The following is a 23,302-nucleotide window of genomic DNA, read 5'->3' as shown; positions in this document are numbered from 1 at the left end:
GATAATAGTTGAACCTACTAGGGTCTATAGCAGGATATTGACACGAGAATCCACGTTGACTATACTTTAGGTCAACGGTGAGTCATTATACACTTAACCTCATTTTAATTTCTATTTTAACCACTTGTGTATGGTAATTAGCATAAACCCATTTCCACACACGCTCATTTGAACTGGACCATATCTATCCTTACGCCCGGACTTCGGCAAGATGGCGCCGCATCAGTGCGCATGCGCCAGATTCGGTATAAACGTTAGAGACGGTCACGGCGGTCCTTGTTCCACCTCTGAAGAAGTGCGTGCGCACGAAACGCGTCAGGTGGACCTGGGACGCCGTTGACACTAAGCCGCCGATGCCACGAGGAGGCCCGGCGGCCATCTTTAAATTACAAGGGGTCAGTGTATTCATGCATACCTGTCTACACCCGTTTTATTGTGCACCTATGTTTTTATAATAAAAGCCTATCTACTACACTATGAGCACTTCCCTGTGTTCCCTGTGAGGAGCTTCCTCAACTTTTACAGCCCCAAGGGATCTCCTGGTCATCTTCAGTGAAGGGGGAAGGCTTACTCTGATTGGCATCGTTCTGACTTGCTGGACCACTCTTTCACCACAAGAGGGCGCAGGACGTCTATCCTTTCCAGCTATCTATTTGACCAGATCTGAGTGCAGAAGGGGATTCTACAGGATATATGTACACATGCGTATAATATTACGCTATCTGGTTAGTGTAAATCTTTACCATCAAAACTGGAAAGTTGGCATAGCTGGTCGGCAACAAGAGAGCAGAGTATCTCCTGTAGATTATTCTTATGGAATGTTTACTCTTTTCATGGAAGTATCTGCCAGAAATATGAGGGTCACCAAAACTCTTCTGGCAGCAGATACACCTTTCCATCAATGATGACCAAAGTTTATTACATTCTCTTCCTGAAGGAGACTTGGGGGTTAAATGAGTCTTCTGACCACCAATTACTGAGAGCCTCTCCCCCCGCACACAACTGCACTTATAGCTATTGGATATATTTATGTGTTGCTATGTCTTGGCTTTTCCATTTGTTTTGCACTTGATAAAGTTATAACCTTACTTGATAATTTTCTTATATAAGGATTGCTGGCTTTCCATATTCAGCTCATTTAACTATACTCCATAAATTTCTATTCCCGAGCCCCATTCAATAAGATGTGAAGCTTTAGTGAGCATCTCATATATATATATATATATGTATATCAATGTGGGTAATAGTATTCATATTTGAAACATTTCTATAGTTTTTCTAAAACAATTTGTTTTCTTCTTAATAATTCAACGTTTTCTTTTTTCGCTCTCCAAGACACTATGGCCTCCATTACTCATGGTGTTGAAGGATTTCTGAATAGAATGATCTCGTTCTATTCACAAGAAATAAAGCAGGTAGACTTACAGGAGTACTTCACCATTATGAAGGAACTTGGAGAAGGTGGATATGGAAGAGTTTTATTGGCAAAGGACAAGATAACAGGTCAGTGAACTATTCTAAGTACCATTTCAGTATCCTCTGCAAATATGTATGTATATGTTTGTACATTTGTACACTATAGACTTTATATTTATTAAATCTCCATAAATATATCATGTTTAAATATTTTTTCATGTTGGTAGAATGATTTAGGGAACTAAGCATTGGGCTGATTCTTGGGAGCAGTTATGCAAATAATAAAATGCCTTGATGGGTACATATCTGTCTGGAGCAGTGGACTGTATTTCCATGCAGACTGTCCTAGATAATGATCACATGTGATGCTGAGCCTCCATGATTAAAAGGACAGACATATAATGAATGAAAGGGGCAGGCCAGGAATAGTCAGGCTGGGAAGGATATGATGCTAACAATGCTGGACGTCCTCCAGCCAGGAAACGAGATGGGATCTGTATGACTTGCTGAAGCTTCTGATGCACAATGAGAGACTATCGCTGTGTTCAGTGAAATCAGAGTAGGACATTTCAGCCCAGGAAAGGTTCTTGTTCAGCTGATTGATGGCTGAAATTTAGCTATGAATGAAGCATAATACATTCTCAAACATTTTAATAAGATCCGTTGCTCGAATATTGAGATTTTCAAGTGGATAGAAAAAATGATCAGCTAAAAATTTCCATTTCTTAATCAAAGTTAAATAATTTTTTTCTACAGGTCAAAGAATGGCATTGAAGACCATGGATAAAAACAGAACCAGCCAGCGGTCTTTCCTCCAGGAGTTCTGCGTTTCATACTTTCTTTCATCTCATCCCAATATCATTGGATGTAATGGCATCGCCTTCACCACCATCGACTACTTTGTGTTTGCCCAGGAACTAGCCCCTGTTGGTGATCTCTTCTCCATGATTACACCATACGTAAGTACATTAAGGTTTCAGTATGCCCTTTTTTTTAAAGTTTTGGATAAGGGAGAGTTAAAACTAATAATGCCCATCACTTTGTCTTAATGATGGAGATTGCCGGAACATTTATAAAAAGAGAATCTCTTTTGGGGGAAAACAAACGGCAATAGACTCCACTCCTAGTCTAAAACTAGATCAAAAGTGATGGCCATGCTTATACTTTAACTTATTCTGAATTACTCTTTATATTCTATCTTACTGTATTTAACAACTATTGTATTTTGATTTTGTATTCCTAGGTGGGAATTCCAGAAGACTCAGTTAAGAGGTGTGCTCTTCAGATCTCCAATGCTCTCGAATTCATATCCGAGAAAGGACTGGTGCATATGGATTTGAAGCCAGAAAACATTTTGGTGTTTGACCAGGACTGTCACTTCATCAAGATCACAGACTTTGGCCTTGCGAAGGTCAGAGGGACAGTGATAACATCCAGGTGTGGTAGCAAAACCTACATGGCCCCAGAACTACGTGACATGACCATTACGGATGGACTGGTTGTAGATGGCAGCCTTGATGTGTGGGCGTTTGGTGTTACCATCTACTGCCTACTTCTAGGGGAGTATCCATGGCAGGTGGCCATGCCTGAAGATGAAGGATATAGAGGTTTTGTTGACTGGCAAAACAATTTTCATATGGACAATCCTCCTGAAGCATGGAGAAAGATTTCATCCAGAATAAGAAGGATGTTTGGTGATCTTTTGGCCATTGACTTTTCTAAAAGAAGTAAATCTACAGAAATCCTGAAATACATGAACGAAAGCTGGAAGGAAGAAATCCCAGATGCAATCACAGGACAAGAAGATGAGGACCCCATCAAAAGCAGCTCTGTACAATCTGAGGTAACCTCCATTTCTCACCTGAACACCTCACAGCGTAGTGTTACTAACAAGTCCTTGTCTTACTTTTTGACCACAGACACTTCCGGATCTCAGTCTGAGATGACTCCATTGACCCAGAAGGATGACATGGAAGAAGCACTGATCATATTCGATGATGAGTTCTCCTTACTTGTTGGTGCAGAGGTAAACATTGGATGAAGAAGAATCATGAGTGATGGTGCGTCCGAAAGAACATCACATACGGCCAACTTCCCCAGGTATGTGCCTTTCTCAATTCACAATTTAATCTTTTAGGGCCATGTCACACTAGCAGTTCAGCACTAAGTCATCACTTTTTCCACCACAATATCCATCACTGATTTTGCATTGATACTAAAGCAATCCAGTTTCAGTCAATAAATAGCCGCCACCTTATCTTCCTTTAGAGGGATTATCCTCTTTTAGGAGCTCTCTGTACCTCTTCTGATCTGCAGATCTCTATAAAATGTACTACTGAGCTACCAAGAATGTTGTAACACACTAAACCTTTCATCCCAACTCTTCATTTTTGTAAGAGTGGCATGGGTGCAGTCTATACCTACATACTTGCATTATGCGTCCTTCACTTTCATCTCAGATGGTTGGGGGGGGGGTACGTCAGTGATAGAACTCTTGTTAGCAACTCAGAAAGGGGTTGGGTTAGGCCTTGTAGTTCAGAAGTTTAAAGTGAAGCTTGAATCAAAGGGGCCGATACTAAAGTCCTTCTAGCTAACAATGGTAATAACAGGACTATTGTTGGATATGATATTAGAAGTTTGCGGTAAAATATTTGAAATTGTTAGTATTTTATTATGGCATTGCCAAGACCATTTATAGTACATTATGAGAGAGCCTTCGTCATTATTTTTATATGAATCTAGAGCAGTCAGACCAGTTAAGGATGGTTGCTTATTGGTTGCTGTAGGTCTCTATCCTTTTTTATTTTGTCTTTTTGACTAGATTTGTCTACTCTGTGGATAGTTTGTAATTTACACAACCACAATCTGTCATATAACCTCTTGGAGGAACCTTTTAAACATTTTTGTAACCTTTTTAACTGAACCACAACCGGTGATTTCATTTATTACTCCAGGATACTCAGTTTTTCTATATAGATATTCAGAACTGACCACATGCATTTTGTCCTGTTACATTCCCTATTCTTGTTTGAATTTCACAGATCATTTCTATATTTTGCTCTAACAATATTTCTTTACATTTTTCAGATGACAAGTCTGGACTATCCCCAGTGGATGAACAAGGCCCCTGCCTGGTACATGGGGGAATGTAACTTGTAGATATATGAGTAGTTACTCCTCCTGTGCACTGGGTGGGGCTCTTGAATTTTCTCTGTACAGAAAAATACCCATTGATCCTGCCAGAAATCATTTGAGTTCCTAAATTACTTTTTGAGCTGACAACACTGCCTCTGTTGCATCTGAAATGCTAAGCAGTGTTGTCAGCCAGGTTTAGAAGGACCTGTTTAGCACTGACAGAGGTATATACTGGTATGTCAACCACTTTGCCACATGATTTAACATTTGTAACTGTGTGTACTTGTAAGTCAACCACCAAATTACTTTTTGGTGAATTGGATTCATCATTGAGGCAAATTGTAGCTTCCAGGCAACTCCTGTTTGGAGCAAACCATGATAATCATATAGTATATCCGGGTAAATAGCATCTTTAGGTTTTCTTTAAATTCACCATTTTCACCTCACTATGTGAATTGTTCTCAAAGTTTATCATATATTTGGGGGCGCATGCGCTGCTGGCTCTGGGATTACAGCTACGTGAAGAGAGCTCTGCATCCCGGCCAGCCTAAACCCGGCACTCACCAATCCCACAGCGGCACTGACCTCTACCCACGCTGATAAGGGGACACAGGTCTCCACTGGATCCCCAGGGAATATGCCCCGATGCCGCAGATCACCAGGGAAGACAGGAAAGCTGACAAACTTTTTCCCAGCTCTCAGCCCCTGCAGGCAAGATGGTGCCGACTCCTCACAGACAGATGCCTTACAGACAGAACGGAGACCAGAGCACACCACAGACCCCAGGCTCAAAGCAACATTATACCCTGGAGACCCTGGTGAGTCCTCTCCGCCCCTGTCTCCCACCACAAGTAGCCCTGCTAAGTCCAGACCTAGGCTGGACATAGAAAATCCTCCTGTCACTCAGCCTTCCTATTCTACACTCAATCCTGCTATTTCTACTCCATCCTTAATAGAAAATTTTCCTGCTTCAGACCAACCTATCGCTGAACTGTCTATGAACAGTATGCTTCTCTCACTGTGACAAACATTACATGATGACCTGACGACGACACTATTGCAAATTTCAACCGCGGTACAACGAGAGGACCACCATATCAGCCATATTGAAAATAAAATGAGGGAAATGTTCGCAGCTCACAATGGCCTAATAGACGCATACAACAACCAGGGCACCGACGTAGAGCAGATTAACCTCAAACTAGCGGATCCTGAAGACCGCTCTAGGCGGAACAACATCAAATTCCACGCAATCCCATAAAACATCAATTCGGACGCCATAGTACCATATTTACAACAATACATGAAACACCTCATTCCTTCCCTATCATATGTAGAGCTCGCTATAGATCGTGCGCACAGATTACCAAAACCATTGTTCCTACTGGCCGCAGTACCTAGGCACATCCTGGCACGCATCCACTTTTACCATGTGAAAGAAAAAATTATGATAGCCACGAGAAACATTACATCACTACCGCCAGAGCAAGGAAATATAAAATTATTTGCAGACCTACCTAAAGCCACTCTTCTAAACCGCAAGAAGCTTGTCACCATAACAAAAGCTCTGCGGAACCACGGAATTGGCTACCAATGGGGTTTCCCCACAAATCATTGTTAAACAACAAGGAAGGTTCTTTACAATTAAATCTCTTGAAGCAGGCATCGACCTCTTGAAAGTCTGGAAGATCCTATCAGCGGACTCCCACCAACCCACCTCCAACCATATGCAACACATGGAAGCAGAATGGTCAAGATCCTAAGATCACCACCATCAACAACCAACCAACCAACAATCTGGGACCCTATCAACCACTAATGGCTGGCATATGGCCCCATTATGACCATCATCGAACCCCAAGTTACTCGTCAACATGACTTACCATGTAAGTCATGTATGTTCAAATCCCCCCGTTAGATAGTAGCAATAAGTGCTACACATACCACTTGTGTTTTCAACAAGTTTTTTTTACCCCCTTACCCTCCTACCTATACCAGTCGATTGACTCAACCTCTCCACATTCAAAATAACGTCCTACAAGATGAAACATCCTCATCAAACCAGCGACCACATCCAGCAAGTTACCTCTTCTTTGTGGAAACTTCTCAAAAACAACAAAAAGATATGCCATTACTCTACATTATCCATGAAATACCTCTGCTACTTCGAACAACTCGCCTACATCCAGGACTATGATTAAAATATCATCCTTAAATGTCCGTGGCCTCAACTCACCATTCACAAGATCTCTACTACAAAAAGAAGCTCGTTCGTTGCAGGCTGATGTCCTATTCCTTCAAGAATCCCACTTTGCCACCAACAAAATCCCCAAATTTCACTTACACCATTTTTCTCCAATCTATATGGCAACCAGCCAAAAGAAGACCGGTGTCATCACAGCCATTAGAGACTCTCTCCAATACCACTGCATCTCAGAAGTCGCAGACCCTCAAGGGCGCTACCATATCCTGATATGCAAAATTAATGGAATCCTGTACACCCTGGTCAACATCTATGGTCCAAACACCAATCAACTCCAATTCTACAACAAAATCAATTCCACTATTTCCGCTCAGAAACAAGGCAGACTAATTATAGGAGAAGACTTCAACATTACTGGCAACCCACTCCTGGACTCTTCTTCTAGCAACCGCTCCTCCAAACAATCGTTTAACGTCTTTCTACACAAAAATGACCTCTATGACATCTGGCGATGCCATCACAGTACAGAAAAAGACTACACCTACTACTCCCCCTCTCAGCTCTCCTACTCCAGAATTTACTTTTTCATCACAGACAAGTAGACTTTACAACACGCCACATCCTCCAAAATTGGTACCATAACCTGGTCAGATCACCCTCCAATCTCCATCTCCTTAGATCACAATCAACACTCAACAATCCCCTGTATCTGGAGACTTAACACATTCTTATTGAAGAACCCGGACCACAAAAAACTCATATTGGACGCTCACAATATGTTTTTTGACATAAATGACTCACCTGAAACATCGATACACACACTATGGTCCACATATAAGGCATACATGAGAGGTATCCTTATACAATTAAATTCCCCAATCTCCAAGCAGAGAAACTAACAAATCGAAAATATCCTCCTCTCCATTAAAACAAAAGAAGAATTAAACAAAAAATCCCCAAACTCCGCAACATCTGCTCAACTCACCACTGACAGAAACAAACTTAGAACCCTCCTGCTCTACAAATCCTCAACCTTCAAAAAACTACATTCTACTCCCTTAGCAACAAAGCCAACTCCTTACTAATCAAAATGATTAAACAACGACGACTAAGAAATAAAATATCTTCAGTTTATCATCCATCCTCACGATCCCTAACCACAAACCCGCAGGATATAGCTAATGCCTTCTCGACCTATTACCAACAACTATAAAACCTTAAAGACGACCCCAACACTATTCAACCAACACCTACGTCCATACAACAATTCCTCCACACAATTAAACTCCCTCAACTTTCCTCAACCCAACTTGGTGACATATCAACTCCGATCACTACCACCGAAAAAGAATCCACCATTAAAACACTTCCTCTTAACAAGTCTCCAGGAAATGACGGTTATATAAACGAGTACTACAAACAATCTGCCCCTAACCTATCGCCATATCTGACTAGACTCTTTAACCATGCGGCCACCACTGGCACATTCCCCAAGGACATGCTAGAATCAACAATAACGACAATACCAAAGCCTGGCAAAGATCCACAGTTTGTCCAAAATTATAGACCAATTTCCCTACTTAACACAGACGTCAAACTCTATGCAAAAATTATAGCGTGAAGACTACTCCCCTATCTCCCCACTTTTATACACCCAGACCAAGTAGGATTCATACCAGGCTGCCAGGCACCTGACGCTACTAGAAGACTCATATCCCTCATCCATCACTTAGAACACACCAAACAACCCTCATTGCTTTTATCATTGGACGCTGAAAAAATGTACGACCGCATACACTGGCTATTGTTGCAAATGACCTTACAAAAATTTGGCATCACAGGTTGGATGTTAACAGCCATTTTAGCACTATACTCCCTCCCATCACCCAGAGTATTAACTGACGGAACACTATCAGACCCCTTTGATATTACCAATGGCACCAGACAAGGTTTCCTCCTATCTCCTGTCATATTTGCATTACTTATTGAACCCCTAGCCTCTAAACTTCAAGACGACCGGATGTTCACTGGCATACGACACCTTAACACTGAGCACAACATTTTCCTATTCGCAGACAACACCATACTGATGATTATCAACCCAGCCAAATCCCTCCAAACAATACATACCCATCTTCAACAATATACGATGGTCTCCTATTATAAACTAAACAAGCCCAAATCCTCAATTCTAAACCTCCACACACCATATATCACTCAACTATTCCTTTGATTAACAATTTCCCTTCACTTGGGAAAAAAATAATATCCCATATTTAGGAATCAAACTCTCGGCCACAACAGACCAGCTATTTACCTTGAACCACAAAAAATTACTTGAAAATGTACCCCAAGAAATTGCCAACCTTCGTACCTCAGAACAAAATGAGGAAATTCCCCTCTTAGACAGGTGTCAGTGGAACAGGTATTCCCATTGGATGAATTCCCCTCTAGTCCTGTTTTGGTTACAACTGTAAAATTGTGGATTTCTGATCGGTTTCTGTTTTAGAGACAATGGTCACCAGGACAAATAGAATGGGTGGATCTCCCCAAAAATGACACATACAGAAAATCAGAACCTGACAAAAGATATAATTCTTCACCAGTTGATGGAGAACTCAAAAATATTTTTTACCATTACATAAAGTTTGGACAGGTTAGTTTCTCATTCATTTTTTTTGTTTTGTAAATTTCTCTGATGGTCGAATAATCTGACCAAGATCAAGTCTGGATTAATTTCAATGCACGTTCTACTGTCTAAAATGTACACTGATGGAGCAAAATCTACACGAGTGCATCACATGGATCAAAGTGCAGGGAAGTGTGTCTGCTGGATTAACATTGTAGAGTTTAGGAAAAGATGAATTTTTATCATGCAGTGAGGACCCCCCCCCCCCCCCAATTTTCTTCATAAGCAAAGAAAATTAAGTCTCTGGTGACTTTTAGTGTATGGATTGTATTATACGGGTCAGAAAATCTCTTCTGCCCAAAGCATTGGACTCCAGTTCCCAAAGCCTCCCAAAAGGCCAATTTCCCCCAACAGAGTAGATAAGTGTTGTTGTCTCAGGCTGCCCATCGATAAACCGCTTTAGTCATGGGCAAATACATCTGTGACATGCAGAGGTTTGTCATGGTTCTTGACTTTCACCCCAAATCTATTTACTTTAAGATGTAATATCTCTAAAGATATGATTTGGTAGAGTGTTCACACAACTGACTGAAAGCTTCAACACAACAGAAATGTATTGGTAAAAAGGTTTAAATCTAACAAACCATCAATCTATTCATTTACACAGAAATGATTAAAGTGACACTAATGTTTTGTTTTTTCTTAAAAACATCAAACATGTCATACTTATCCGCTGTGTGCAAAGGTTTTGCACAGAGCAGATGGGATTCTGCTCTTCGTGGGTCCTCTGCTGGTGCTCCTGGTCTTTCCCTTCTGTTGGGTGCCCCAATAGCAAATAGCTTGCTATGGGAAAATCTGAGCAGGCACACTCCCAAACCATGGTTCTACGTGTCCATTCACATACAAAGCTGTGTCTCAGCCCTGCCCCTTCCTCTCCTAATTAACTCACTGGCTGTGAATTGGCTCATGCTGCTGCATCATCCAATCAAGAGTGAGGCCGCAGAAAACAGAGGCTGTCATGGACATCGATGGATCAAGAGGGAGCTCAGATAAGTGTTGGGGGAGCTGCATACATAGAATGCACGAAGGTAAAAAACCCTGAGACTTTACAACCACTACAAAATTTTTTTTAATGGATTAGTATAGAGCTCTTTACATAGACTTGCATGGTGTACTACCAATTGGTGGGTCTATCTATTCCATCTACTCAAATATTGCTCATCTTTTCAGGATTGGACAACTTCCAATATACCTTTAGTTAGCATACTGTAATAAACAAATCCTAAGCACAACCTTTTTGGAGGGAAAATTAGATATAAACAGGACTGGGATTTCAAAGGTCAAATGACGCATTCCTGAAAGGATGGCCTCCTTCATTACATATCTAAACAAGGGGGATCCATTAAAGTGGATATTTTGGAGTTGGTTCCATTGGGGGAGATTTACTAAAATTGATGTGCACACAGTCCGGTGCAGCTGTACATGGGAGCCAATCAGCTTCTAGCTTCAGCTTCCTCAATTAAGCTTTTAAATAAGACCTGGAAGCTCCAGTTTTAGTAAATCTACCCCATTATGTAGATCACTACTGAGACACGGAATCATCTGAAAGAAGCTCCTCAGCCTATTGTCAGCCTTCTCATATACAGTATCATCTGTAATGAATAGAATGATCCCCTTGGCAGCTTCCATTCAGATCAAGCAATTCCCTTCTATCTTCAGAACCTGGGGATATCCAAAGACATATTACACACTAGATATGGGCTGCATGTTAGACTCGAACATGGGCCGTTCGTGTGTTCGCTGAACACAGGTCAGATGCATTGCTTTAACCAATCACAGTGTGTGATGATGTCACAAGAGGTAGGATGAACCCCTGCCCCCTTGTGCCATCATGACAGTATATCAGAACTGTCATCGTGGGTGCAGCTGTCAGACAGTGAGAGCCAGCATGGAGTGCAGAGTGTTTTTTTTCTTTTTTTGGGTAGTGGCAGCAGCGGGCATCGGGATTGATGTTGGATCTACTTTGGGGGACATTTTAAATTTGTATTTTTAATAAAGGATTTGCCAAAGACTGTCTCCTGTCTTTTACACTACACTTTTTCTTTGCAAATGGGTAGCGGTACCATGTGCCGCATATTCATTTACATGGGGGGGTTGGGATCTGGGGGCCCCCTTGTAAAGGGGGCTTCCATATTCCGATAAGCCCTCTGCCCGCATATCCCCACAATCACAGACCACTGTTGTGGGGAAGAGGCCCTTGTCCCCATCAACATGAGGCAAGGTGCTTTGGGAAAGGGGATCCCCTGCCCTAAGTGCCCCTCAATATTGAGGACATGTAGCCTGGCATGGTTCATAAGGGGGGGTACTCACTCATCTCACCCCCTTTCCTGTCCTGCCGGGCTCCATTGTCGGATAAGGGTCTGGAATGTTTTTTGGGGGAACCCCCACACCATTTTTATTTACATTTTGGCATGGAAGTTCCTCTCAAAATCCATACCAGATCCCAATGGCTTGGTATGAATGGGAGGGGGGACCCCACGCTGTTTTTTTTTTTTTTTTTTTAAGTAATTGTCGTGAAATGCCGACAATTCCTTTTACATTCACCTGTCAGCAGGAAACCCCACTGACAGCTGAAACATGAATGAATGTTTCACTACTAAAAAACACATGACTTCAGAACAGAACTCAGGCCAGATTTTAGTAACTGAGCGGGATCTCACCACATACTCAGATGCAGTCAGATACCACTCAGTTGTTCAGTTCGTGTACGAAGTTTGTGGTCAAACATTCTGTAGGTTCTAATGTTCAACCGCAAACCAAACAGGGCGGTGTTTGGCCCATCACTATTACTCACCCACATTGATCAAACTCTAACTAAAATATATTTCTAACCACAAGATTATTTACATCTATGAATGGAGATTTCACATAACCTCATAAATAATGGCAGGCTCACCTCATGAAAGGATATTGCATGTGGTATTTGGGTCACGTGACACGTTTCCCAAATATCGCATGTGATACTGAAAATGATAATTCACAATCCCTTTATCCGGTATTTACCTCAAAAAGCAGAAATACTTGGTAAACGTTAGTCTATTCACTAAACACACGGCTGGTGACGGCTTTGGAAGAACCAGCTGAAATTTCATACATTACTTGACCATCGCATACCTGGACCTCTACTTATTTATCATTTGCATTTATTTAGTTATGTACTTTTGGTGAATCGACTTTAACACTTTCAGGAGATATTTATCGAGTTTTAGCATTTTGAAGTAAATTCCACATAAACGGATAATACATTGACATTTCCAGTATCGCATATGATATTTGGGAAAAATGTGTCATGTGACCCAAATACCGCATGCAATATCCTTATGTGAATTGAGCCCAGAGTGCTTTGTTCATTCCTTCTTCATAGATGAGTTAGGAATCAGAAGACTTCAGTGTTTATGAAGACATGTGACTCTTTGTATACACTCATAAAGCCGGGCTGTGTTCCTGTGACTCTTGTTTTCACCACATGGAGAGGTTGTAGAAGGTCAGGCTTGTAAGGATCAGGTGTAATAGTTGGGTTGTTAATGTAATTCTTGCACAGGTTACTACTGAGATAATCATGAAAAGTTGGCATTCCCTGAGGGCCACAGTTGGACATCAGGAGTCCCAACAATAGAGGTTGGTGTCCATAAACATGGTCATTGTAATGGAAACAGTCACACCTCAGCCAGGTATTCTCCCTCCTCTTTAACATATCAATTCACAAACCCATCACCATGGAGATGGCCATTTCTGGGGGTAAAAGTTCTCTCTATATTCTACAGCTAGATAGTCAAAGTTTTGCACAAAATAAAGTGTATTTTAGTGAATAACACAATCTCGGTTGTTATATTTACAGAATTTTTTAAATAGTTGCTAATTTATATTTTTCACTACATTTCAGATTTTCAGATTCTTCTTTTACTGGCCATTTCCATGCAGTAGGCCTCCCTGAATGAACCACAAGTGACATAAAGAGGAAGCAACATAGCATTGAATGTATATGGTTTGTTCAGGCTGGTAGATCTATATTGGGATGAGGTGAAGTAATACAAAATTGTTAAGATGAAATCATATTCTTTGTATGTAATGAGCAATTATGAATCCCTTCTTATACACATTATTGTATGATAGTCATTGGGAAGAATGTTCCTTACATTTGAGGTCACTGCAAACCCCCTTACAGAAAGCTAGAAAGATCATTGGTGTCAGTGGCAATATATCAATGAGGCAGAAATTGCTCCTTGCTCAAGGAATCCTCAGCAACCTCTGGAGGAACCTCCGTGTTCCATGCAATGATGGCTGAGAAAGGCTGATCTAGACAAATCCTCTTCTTAAAGAAATTCAAAGTTTTCCAGCAGTAAAGGAATGGCTATTTTGTCCAACAGGATCATTCTGTGGTGGTTTTCTATTGATAATACTATGGTTAAGGTTTCTTTAAGTATGCCAAAATCCAGTGTTGTGTTATTGTTCAGAATAATTATATCTAACCCACGTTAATTGTACAATATTCAGAAGCAGCCATTTTTAAAGTTTGCTTTTGAAGGTGAAAGTTACAGATCTGGGTTACTTGCCTCAATACTTGGCTTGTCATTCACCCAGAGCACCATGTCAGTATGATATTTTCCATGACTTGATATACACCTGGCTTGTTCTAGGTCACTGATCACCAAGTAGTGAGGAAATGATCAGGATGTTTGGAGATGAATCTCTATAAATAAGATCAGACATGGCAGCTCCAATATTCCTATCCTGAGAGGTCTGTTTAATCCTCATGGAAATATTTCTATGCTAATTACATTTTTAAGTTCATTTAAATCTTTTTTGTCAATAAAGTATTTTTTAAGTTAAACTCATTGGTGTTCAATGTTGCTGGAAATAGGGAAAATGGTATAAGATCCATCAAGAGGCCAAAGCCCATATTACACCGATACTTCTTTATTCAAAATAAATTCATGTTTTCACCTCATGGAGAGGTCATAGAGGTTCTTATAGATGGAAGTGATTCTTTGCTTTGTGAGGATCAGATATAACATTTGGGTTTATTCATCTCAATGACAACTCTTGTACAGATTATTATTTAAGCACTTATGTCCCTTCCTATACTAATATAATCATGCAAATTTGGCATCCACAGAGGGCCACAGTTGGGCACCACTAGTCCTAACAATGGAGGTTGGCTTCCATAAACAAGGTCATTGTGATGGAAACAGTATCGGCAGTCACACCTCAGCCAGGTATTCTACTTCCTCTTTAACATATCAATCCACAAGCCCATCACCATTGAGATGGCCAGTTCTGTCCTGGGGGTAAAAGTTCTCTCAATATTCTGCAGATACATTGTCATTGTCAGCGCAAAACCAAAGTGTGTTTTAGTGAATAACACAATCTCAGTTGTATTATTACATTCATATGAATATTTAAATTGTTTGTTTGTTTTAACCACATTTCAGGTTTTCAGGTGCTTCTTTTAGTGACCATCTCCATGCAGTAGTCCTCCTTGATGAACTACAGGTGACATGAAGGGGAAATAACATAGCAGGAGTATTGATTTTATAGACTAGTGGAGTTATATTGAGATGAGGTGAAGTAAAACAAAAAGTGATAAGATGGAAGCAGATTCTCCATGTGGAACGAGCAACTTTGACTCCGTCTTTGTACACATAATCTTTTCTTTTTACCTTAATGCTTAACTCCACAAAGTTACATAAAACCTGGCCAGTCAATAAAAAAGCTGAAGACTCTGGAACCAGAAGACCAGGAGAAGGTGGCAATGGAGCACATAGGTGAAATCTGGACATCATGTGAGGGAAGTCTGCCATAATGTACAAAAATGATGTGTACTTGAACATTATCGCACGAGCCCTGGATACCCTATGTTTAGTTCCACTTTAAGCTGTCCATTAAGTCATGTCTAAACCATCATTTCTCAGATTTTTGAAAATGGTCCTCTGCAACAACTTTCAAATCTCAGAGAACCCCTGCTAATAATTACTCTACAGTATGTACAGCTCTGTGTATGTTAGTGTGATGGTCAGTGCAAAGAATGTCCTTTGCCTTTGTGGTCAATAGGAAGAATCCCCTTTACAGATAGCTGGACAGATAACTGGTGTTAGCCTCAACTCATCAATGAGGTAGAATTTGCTCCATGGTCAAGGAACCCTTAGCAACCTCTGGAGGAACCTTAGGCTTCCATGGAACACTGATTGAGAGAAGCTGATCTAGACCAATTCTCTTATTATTGGAGCTAAGTTTCCAGCAGTTAAGGAATGACAAGTGTGGGCCAATGGGGCCATTCTGCAGCAGCTTTTCATTTAGAATTATAAGGTTCAAGGAATCCTTTATGCCATGCCAAACTGTAGTTTTATGCTGAATTCATTTTAAATTCATTGTTTTTTTTTATTGGCAATAAAGTTTTTTTAGGTTTAGTTTTTTTTTTTATTAAACCCATTGGTGTGCAATGTGCTAGAAATAAGGCATAATGTATAAAAGAACCAGCAAATAATGGGTACATTTGTTTTCAATAAATGAGCTGGTTACTATTTCCTCTTGTATTATTTATTTAAATTAGAATCAGTTAAAAAAAAATAAATCTTATAAAGCAAAAATAATTTCCCATTTTATAGTTACAATGTTGAAAAGTTTAATATTAAAACTCTGTAAAGTTTCAAAGTATTTGGGTTTCATCATGTTTAATCCTATCACCTTTTCTCAGGACACACTTTTTATATGCAAATCAGCAAGAACAATCCGGGGTTATTTACACAACATTTACATCAGGAGTCAGCCAATGGAAAGCCTTCATTCTCTGCCTTCCCCGCCCATCTCCCTTGTATAAAGAGGTCCTCTCCTTCCCCTATTCAATGACTCTACTTCCAGAGATACCGGTATACTCATCTATTACAGCCCAGCTGGAGATTTGGTGACGTTGTCCGGAGCTGATCTGCAGAGGAACCCAATACTCAAAGAAAACTAATTGGACTTCATCACAGCGGAATCCTCACCACATTAAGGTAAGGTCACTTTCATCTAACCAATCAAGGGATCTTTATTATTTAATGAACATTCTGATAATTATCCTGCAGAGGTTTATGAGGCATATTTAATAAATATATGGAAAACTGACACAAAGGGGCAAGGAGTGGAGGTTTAGGACAGGAAATTGACTGAACAATGTTGAATTCTTTGCTATGAAATACTACCTCTCACCAAAACAGGAGTACAACATTCTACTTCATAATCTCACTGAAAATTCACTTCATGATGTCTGTCCGTCTGATGCTATGTGGTCTTCCTGAGAACATAAAGATGACATTTAGCAGGAAAACGCCTTAAATGTTTTTAAGGTGCTTGAAAAGGGATGTGACAGTTGAGTGTTTGGATGATATGACATCACTCATGGGTATTGTGGCTCATTCTAGGACTTCACAGTTTTGGAGAGAATGTTTTAGGGAAATGCCACTAATATCTTCTGATATCCTTTAGCATGACCTCTGCTGTCTTCTGAGTACAAAAAGTGAGGCAACCGTTTTTTATATTTTCCTTGAGAGTTTTGATTAAATTACACTTTTTAACTGACTGAGCTCTGTGTTCATCCCCCTGAATTTATGTAATCAAAACTGGAAAGTTGGCATAGCTGGTCGGCAACAAGAGAGCAGAGTATCTGTTGTAGATTATTCTTAAGGAATGTTTAATCTTTTCATGGAAGTATCTGCCAGAAATATGAGGGTCACCAAAACTCTTCTGGCAGCAGATACACCTTTCCATCAATGATGACCAAAGTTTATTACATTCTCTTCCTGAAGGAGACTTGGGGGTTAAATGAGTCTTCTGACCACCAATTACTGAGAGCCTCTCCCCCCGCACACAACTGCACTTATAGCTATTGGATATATTTATGTGTTGCTATGTCTTGGCTTTTCCATTTTGTTTTTGCACTTGATAAAGTTATAACCTTACTTGATAATTTTCTTATATAAGGATTGCTGGCTTTCCATATTCAGCTCATTTAACTATACTCCATAAATTTCTATTCCCGAGCCCCATTCAATAAGATGTGAAGCTTTAGTGAGCATCTCATATATATATATATGTATATCAATGTGGGTAATAGTATTCATATTTGAAACATTTCTATAGTTTTTCTAAAACAATTTGTTTTCTTCTTAATAATTCAACGTTTTCTTTTTTTGCTCTCCAGGACACTATGGCCTCCATTACTCATGGTGTTGAAGGTTTTCTGAATAGAATGAACTCGTTCTATTCACAAGAAATAAAGCAGGTAGACTTACAGGAGTACTTCACCATTATGAAGGAACTTGGAGAAGGTGGATATGGAAGAGTTTTATTGGCCAAGGACAAGATAACAGGTCAGTGAACTATTCTAAGTACCGTTTCAGTATCCTCTGCAAATATGTATGTATATGTTTGTACATTTGTACACTATAGACTTTATATTTATTAAATCTCCATAAATATATCATGTTTAAATATTTTTTCATGTTGGTAGAATGATTTAGGGAAATAAGCATTGGGCTGATTCTTGGGAGCAGTTATGCAAATATTAAAATGCCTTGATGGGTACATATCTGTCTGGAGCAGTGGACTGTATTTCCATGCAGACTGTCCTAGATAATGATCACATGTGATGCTGAGCCTCCATGATTAAAAGGACAGACATATAATGAATGAAAGGGGCTGGCCAGGAATAGTCAGGCTGGGAAGGATATGATGCTAACAATGCTGGACGTCCTCCAGCCAGGAAACAAGATGGGGTTTGTCTGACTTGCTGAAGCTTCCGATGCACAATGAGAGACTATCGCTGTGTTCAGTGAAATCAGAGTAGGACATTTCAGCCCAGGAAAGGTTCTTGTTCAGCTGATTGATGGCTGAAATTTAGCTATGAATGAAGCATAATACATTCTCAAACATTTTAATAAGATCCGTTGCTCGAATATTGAGATTTTCAAGTGGATAGAAAAAATGATCAGCTAAAAATTTCCATTTCTTAATCAAAGTTAAATTATTTTTTTCTACAGGTCAAAGAATGGCATTGAAGACCATAAATAAAAACAGAACCAGCCAGCGGTCTTTCCTCCAGGAGTTCTGCGTTTCATACTTTCTTTCATCTCATCCCAATATCATTGGATGTAATGGCATCGCCTTCACCACCATCGACTACTTTGTGTTTGCCCAGGAACTAGCCCCTGTTGGTGATCTCTTCTCCATGATTACACCATACGTAAGTACATTAAGGTTTCAGTATGCCCTTTTTTTTAAAGTTTTGGATAAGGGAGAGTTAAAACTAATAATGCCCATCACTTTGTCTTAATGATGGAGATTGCCGGAACATTTATAAAAAGAGAATCTCTTTTGGGGGAAAACAAACGGCAATAGACTCCACTCCTAGTCTAAAACTAGATCAAAAGTGATGGCCATGCTTATACTTTAACTGATTCTGAATTACTCTTTATATTCTATCTTACTGTATTTAACATCTATTGTATTTTGATTTTGTTTTCCTAGGTGGGAATTCCAGAAGACTCAGTTAAGAGGTGTGCTCTTCAGATCTCCAATGCTCTCGAATTCATATCCGAGAAAGGACTGGTGCATATGGATTTGAAGCCAGAAAACATTTTGATGTTTGACCAGGACTGTCACTTCATCAAGATCACAGACTTTGGCCTTGCGAAGGTCAGAGGGACAGTGATAACATTCAGGTGTGGTAGCAAAACCTACATGGCCCCAGAACTACGTGACATGACCATTACGGATGGACTGGTTGTAGATGGCTGCCTTGATGTGTGGGCGTTTGGTGTTACCATCTACTGCCTACTTCTAGGGGAGTATCCATGGCAGGTGGCCATGCCTGAAGATGAAGGATATAGAGGTTTTGTTGACTGGCAAAACAATTTTCATATGGACAATCCTCCTGAAGCATGGAGAAAGATTTCATCCAGAATAAGAAGGATGTTTGGTGATCTTTTGGCCATTGACTTTTCTAAAAGAAGTAAATCTACAGCAATCCTGAAATACATGAACGAAAGCTGGAAGGAAGAAATCCCAGATGCAATCGCAGGACAAGAAAATGAGGATCCCATCAAAAGCAGCTCTGTACAATCTGAGGTAACCTCCATTTCTCACCTGAACACCTCACAGCGTAGTGTTACTAACAAGTCCTTGTCTTACTTTTTGACCACAGACACTTCTGGATCTCAGTCTGAGATGACTCCATTGCCCCAGAAGGATGACATGGAAGAAGCACTGATCATATTCGATGATGAGTTCTCCTTACTTGTTGGTGCAGAGGTAAACATTGGATGAAGAAGAATCATGAGTGATGGTGCGTCCGAAAGAACATCACATATGGCCAACTTCCCCAGGTATGTGCCTTTCTCAATTCACAATTTAATCTTTTAGGGCCATGTCACACTAGCAGTTCAGCACTAAGTCATCACTTTTTCCACCACATTATCCATCACTGATTTTGCATTGATACTAAAGCAATCCAGTTTCAGTCAATAAATAGCCGCCACCTTATCTTCCTTTAGAGGGATTATCCTCTTTTAGGAGCTGTCTGTACCTCTTCTGATCTGCAGATCTCTATAAAATGTACTACTGAGCTACCAAGAATGTTGTAACACACTAAACCTTTCATCCCAACTCTACATTTTTGTAAGAGTGGCATGGGTGCAGTCTATGCCTACATACTTGCATTATGCGTCCTTCACTTTCATCTCAGATGGTTGGGGGGGGGGTACGTCAGTGATAGAACTCTTGTTAGCAACTCACAAAGGGGTTGGGTTAGGCCTTGTAGTTTGGAAGTTTAAAGTGAAGCTTGAATCAAAGGGGCCGATACTAAAGTCCTTCTAGCTAACAATGGTAATAACAGGACTATTGTTGGATATGATATTAGAAATTTGCGGTAAAATATTTGAAATTTTTACTATTTTATTATGGCATTGCCAAGACCATTTATAGTACATTATGAGAGAGCCTTCGTCATTCATTTTATTTATGAATCTAGAGCAGTCAGATCAATGAAGGATGGTTGCTTATTGGTTGCTGTAGGTCTCTATCCTTTTTTATTTTGTCTTTTTGACTAGATTTGTCTACTCTGTGGATAGTTTGTAATTTACACAACCACAATCTGCCATATAACCTCTTGGAGGAACCTTTTAAACATTTTTGTAACCTTTTTAACTGAACCACAACCGGTGATTTCATTTATTACTCCAGGATACTCAGTTTTTCTATATACAGTTGTGGCCAAAATTATTCAACCCCCAATGCTGTAAAGGGGTTTAGGGACTATAGTGTACATTTGGAATTGTATTCAGAATCAAATCCTACAAGGACGTTGTAACTACCCAAATGCAACTAAAATGACATCAATTGTTTATGTAATACAGTAGTAAATGGTTCTTATGTGGTTTCTTCATTGCCACAATTATTCAACCCCTTAAAGACTACCACTCTGAAGAACAGAGGTTCATACAGGTGCTTTCCATCAGGTATTGAAAACACCTGTGGATGTCACCGAGCAGCAATCAAGCATAATAAGCACCAATTAGGCAGCTTTAAAATGACTGTGATACTCAGCTCCTTCTAGACATTTACTGGTGTGGTTACAAACATGGTGAAGGCAAGAGAATGGTCCAGGAAGACAAGAGAAGAGGTGATTTCTCTTCACAGGAAGGGCAATGGCTATAAGAAGATTGCAAAGATGTTAAACATACCAAGAGACACCTTAGGAAGCATCATTCGCAAATTCAAGGCAAAGGGCACTGTTGAAACGCTACCTGGTCGTGGCAGAAAGAAGATGCTGACTTCGACTGCTGTGCGCTACCTGAAGCGTAGAGTGGAGAGAAGTCCCCGTGTGACTGCTGAGGAACTGAGAAAAGATTTGTCAGATGTGGGTACAGAAGTTTCAGCCCAGACAATAAGACGCACACTGCGTAATGAAGGCCTCCGTGCCAGAACTCCCAGGCGTACCCCCTTGCTGTCTCCAAAGAATAAGAAGAGTCGACTGCAGTATGCCAAAAGCCATGTGGACAAACCACAAAAGTTGTGGGATAGTGTTCTGTGGACTGATGAAACAAAATTAGAACTGTTTGGGCCCATGGATCAACGCTATGTTTGGAGGAGGAAGAACAAGGCCTATGATGAAAAGAACACCTTGCCTACTGTGAAGCATGGTGGAGGGTCAATCATGCTTTGGGGCTGTTTTGCTTCTGCAGGTACAGGGAAGCTTCAGCGTGTGCAAGGTACCATGAATTCTCTTCAGTACCAGGAGATATTGGATGGAAACGTGATGCAGTCCGTCACACACCTGAGGCTTGGGAGACGTTGGACCTTTCAACAGGACAATGATCCCAAGCATACCTCCAAGTCCACTAGAGCATGGTTGCAGAGGAAAGGCTGGAACATTTTGGAGTGGCCATCGCAGTCACCAGACTTAAATCCGATTGAGAACCTCTGGTGGGACTTAAAGAAAGCAGTTGCAGTGCGCAAGCCTAAGAATGTGACTGAACTGGAGGCCTTTGCCCATGAAGAATGGGCGAAGATACCCGTAGATCGCTGCAAGACACTTGTGTCAAGCTATGCTTCACGTTTAAAAGCTGTTATAACTGTAAAAGGATGCTGTACTAAGTACTAAGATTGAATGTCACTTGGGGGTTGAATAAAACTGATAATGCTGTGAGCACAGAAAAGACATTTGTGGTTATTTCATTATAACTGTTATGTTATATTTGTCTGACCTACAAGTGCCTCTTTAATGTAAATGTAAGCAAGATGACTGAATGATCAAAAGCAATGTCAAACTGGCCAAAACACTCAATTTCAGTGGGGGTTGAATAATTTTGGCCACAACTGTAGATATTCAGAACTGACCACATGCATTTTGTCCTGTTACATTCCCTGTTCATGTTTGCATTTCACAGATCATTTCTATATTTTGCTCTAACAATATTTCTTTACATTTTTCAGATGACAAGTCTGGACTATCCCCAGTGGATGAACAAGGCCCCTGCCTGGTACATGGGGGAATGTAACTTGTAGATATATGAGTAGTTACTCCTCCTGTGCACTGGGTGGGGCTCTTGAATTTTCTCTGTACAGAAAAATACCCATTGATCCTGCCAGAAATCATTTGAGTTCCTAAATTACTTTTTGAGCTGACAACACTGCCTCTGTTGCATCTGAAATGCTAAGCAGTGTTGTCAGCCAGGTTTAGAAGGACCTGTTTAGCACTGACAGAGGTATATACTGGTAGGTCAACCACTTTGCCACATGATTTAACATTTGTAACTGTGTGTACTTGTAAGTCAACCACCAAATTACTTTTTGGTGAATTGGATTCATCATTGAGGCAAATTGTAGCTTCCAGGCAACTCCTGCTTGGAGTAAACCATGAGAATCATATAGTATATCCGGGTAAATAGCATCTTTAGGTTTTCTTTAAATTCACCATTTTCACCTCACTATGTGAATTGTTCTCAAAGTTTATCATATTTTTGGGGGCGCATGCGCGGCCGGCTCTGGGATTACAGCTCCGTGAAGAGAGCTCTGCATCCCGGCCAGCCTAAACCCGGCACTCACCAATCCCACAGCGGCACTGACCTCTCCCCACGCTGATAAGGGGACACAGGTCTTCACTGGATCCCCAGGGAATATGCCCCGATGCCGCAGATCACCAGGGAAGAAAGGAAAGCTGACAAACTTTTTCCCAGCTCTCAGCCCCTGCAGGCAAGATGGTGCCGGCTCCTCACAGACAGATGCCTTACAGACAGAACGGAGACCAGAGCACACCACAGACCCCAGGCTCAAAGCAACATTATACCCTGGAGACCCTGGTGAGTCCTCTCCGCCCCTGTCTC

General features: G+C 40.6%; 2 protein-coding genes across 2 annotated transcripts; both read left to right on the top strand.

The window, feature by feature from the left end:
• The first annotated feature begins 1,340 nt into the window (after positions 1–1,340).
• Positions 1,341–4,575, top strand: LOC149440584 (serine/threonine-protein kinase SBK1-like). Its single transcript, XM_089658444.1, has 4 exons — positions 1,341–1,503; positions 2,173–2,375; positions 2,660–3,442; positions 4,504–4,575. Exons 1-4 carry the CDS (start codon positions 1,341–1,343, stop codon positions 4,573–4,575), a joined length of 1,221 nt encoding a protein of 406 aa, XP_089514570.1.
• Positions 4,576–10,411: 5,836 nt separating this feature from the next.
• Positions 10,412–22,484, top strand: LOC149440583 (serine/threonine-protein kinase SBK1-like). Its single transcript, XM_089658443.1, has 5 exons — positions 10,412–10,471; positions 17,623–17,791; positions 18,461–18,663; positions 18,948–19,730; positions 22,413–22,484. The coding sequence occupies exons 1-5, from the start codon at positions 10,412–10,414 to the stop codon at positions 22,482–22,484; spliced, it is 1,287 nt and encodes a 428-aa protein (XP_089514569.1).
• Positions 22,485–23,302: the final 818 nt, after the last annotated feature.

Source organism: Staurois parvus, unplaced genomic scaffold (genome assembly GCF_062004578.1).
Source record: "Staurois parvus isolate SC_StPar_1 unplaced genomic scaffold, SC_StPar_1.0 ptg001068l, whole genome shotgun sequence".
Classification (NCBI taxonomy): Eukaryota; Metazoa; Chordata; class Amphibia; order Anura; family Ranidae; genus Staurois; species Staurois parvus.
This window is presented reverse-complemented; position numbering and strand designations above follow the sequence as displayed.

Coding starts and splice junctions, on each gene's coding strand:
- LOC149440584 (XM_089658444.1), top strand. CDS start 1,341: ATGGCCTCCATTACTCATGGTGTTGAAGGATTTCTGAATAGAATGATC. Junction 1,504..2,172: donor GGCAAAGGACAAGATAACAG/GTCAGTGAACTA, acceptor TTTTTTCTACAG/GTCAAAGAATGGCATTGAAG. Junction 2,376..2,659: donor TCTCCATGATTACACCATAC/GTAAGTACATTA, acceptor TTGTATTCCTAG/GTGGGAATTCCAGAAGACTC.
- LOC149440583 (XM_089658443.1), top strand. CDS start 10,412: ATGGATCAAGAGGGAGCTCAGATAAGTGTTGGGGGAGCTGCATACATA. Junction 17,792..18,460: donor GGCCAAGGACAAGATAACAG/GTCAGTGAACTA, acceptor TTTTTTCTACAG/GTCAAAGAATGGCATTGAAG. Junction 19,731..22,412: donor CCTTACTTGTTGGTGCAGAG/GTAAACATTGGA, acceptor TACATTTTTCAG/ATGACAAGTCTGGACTATCC.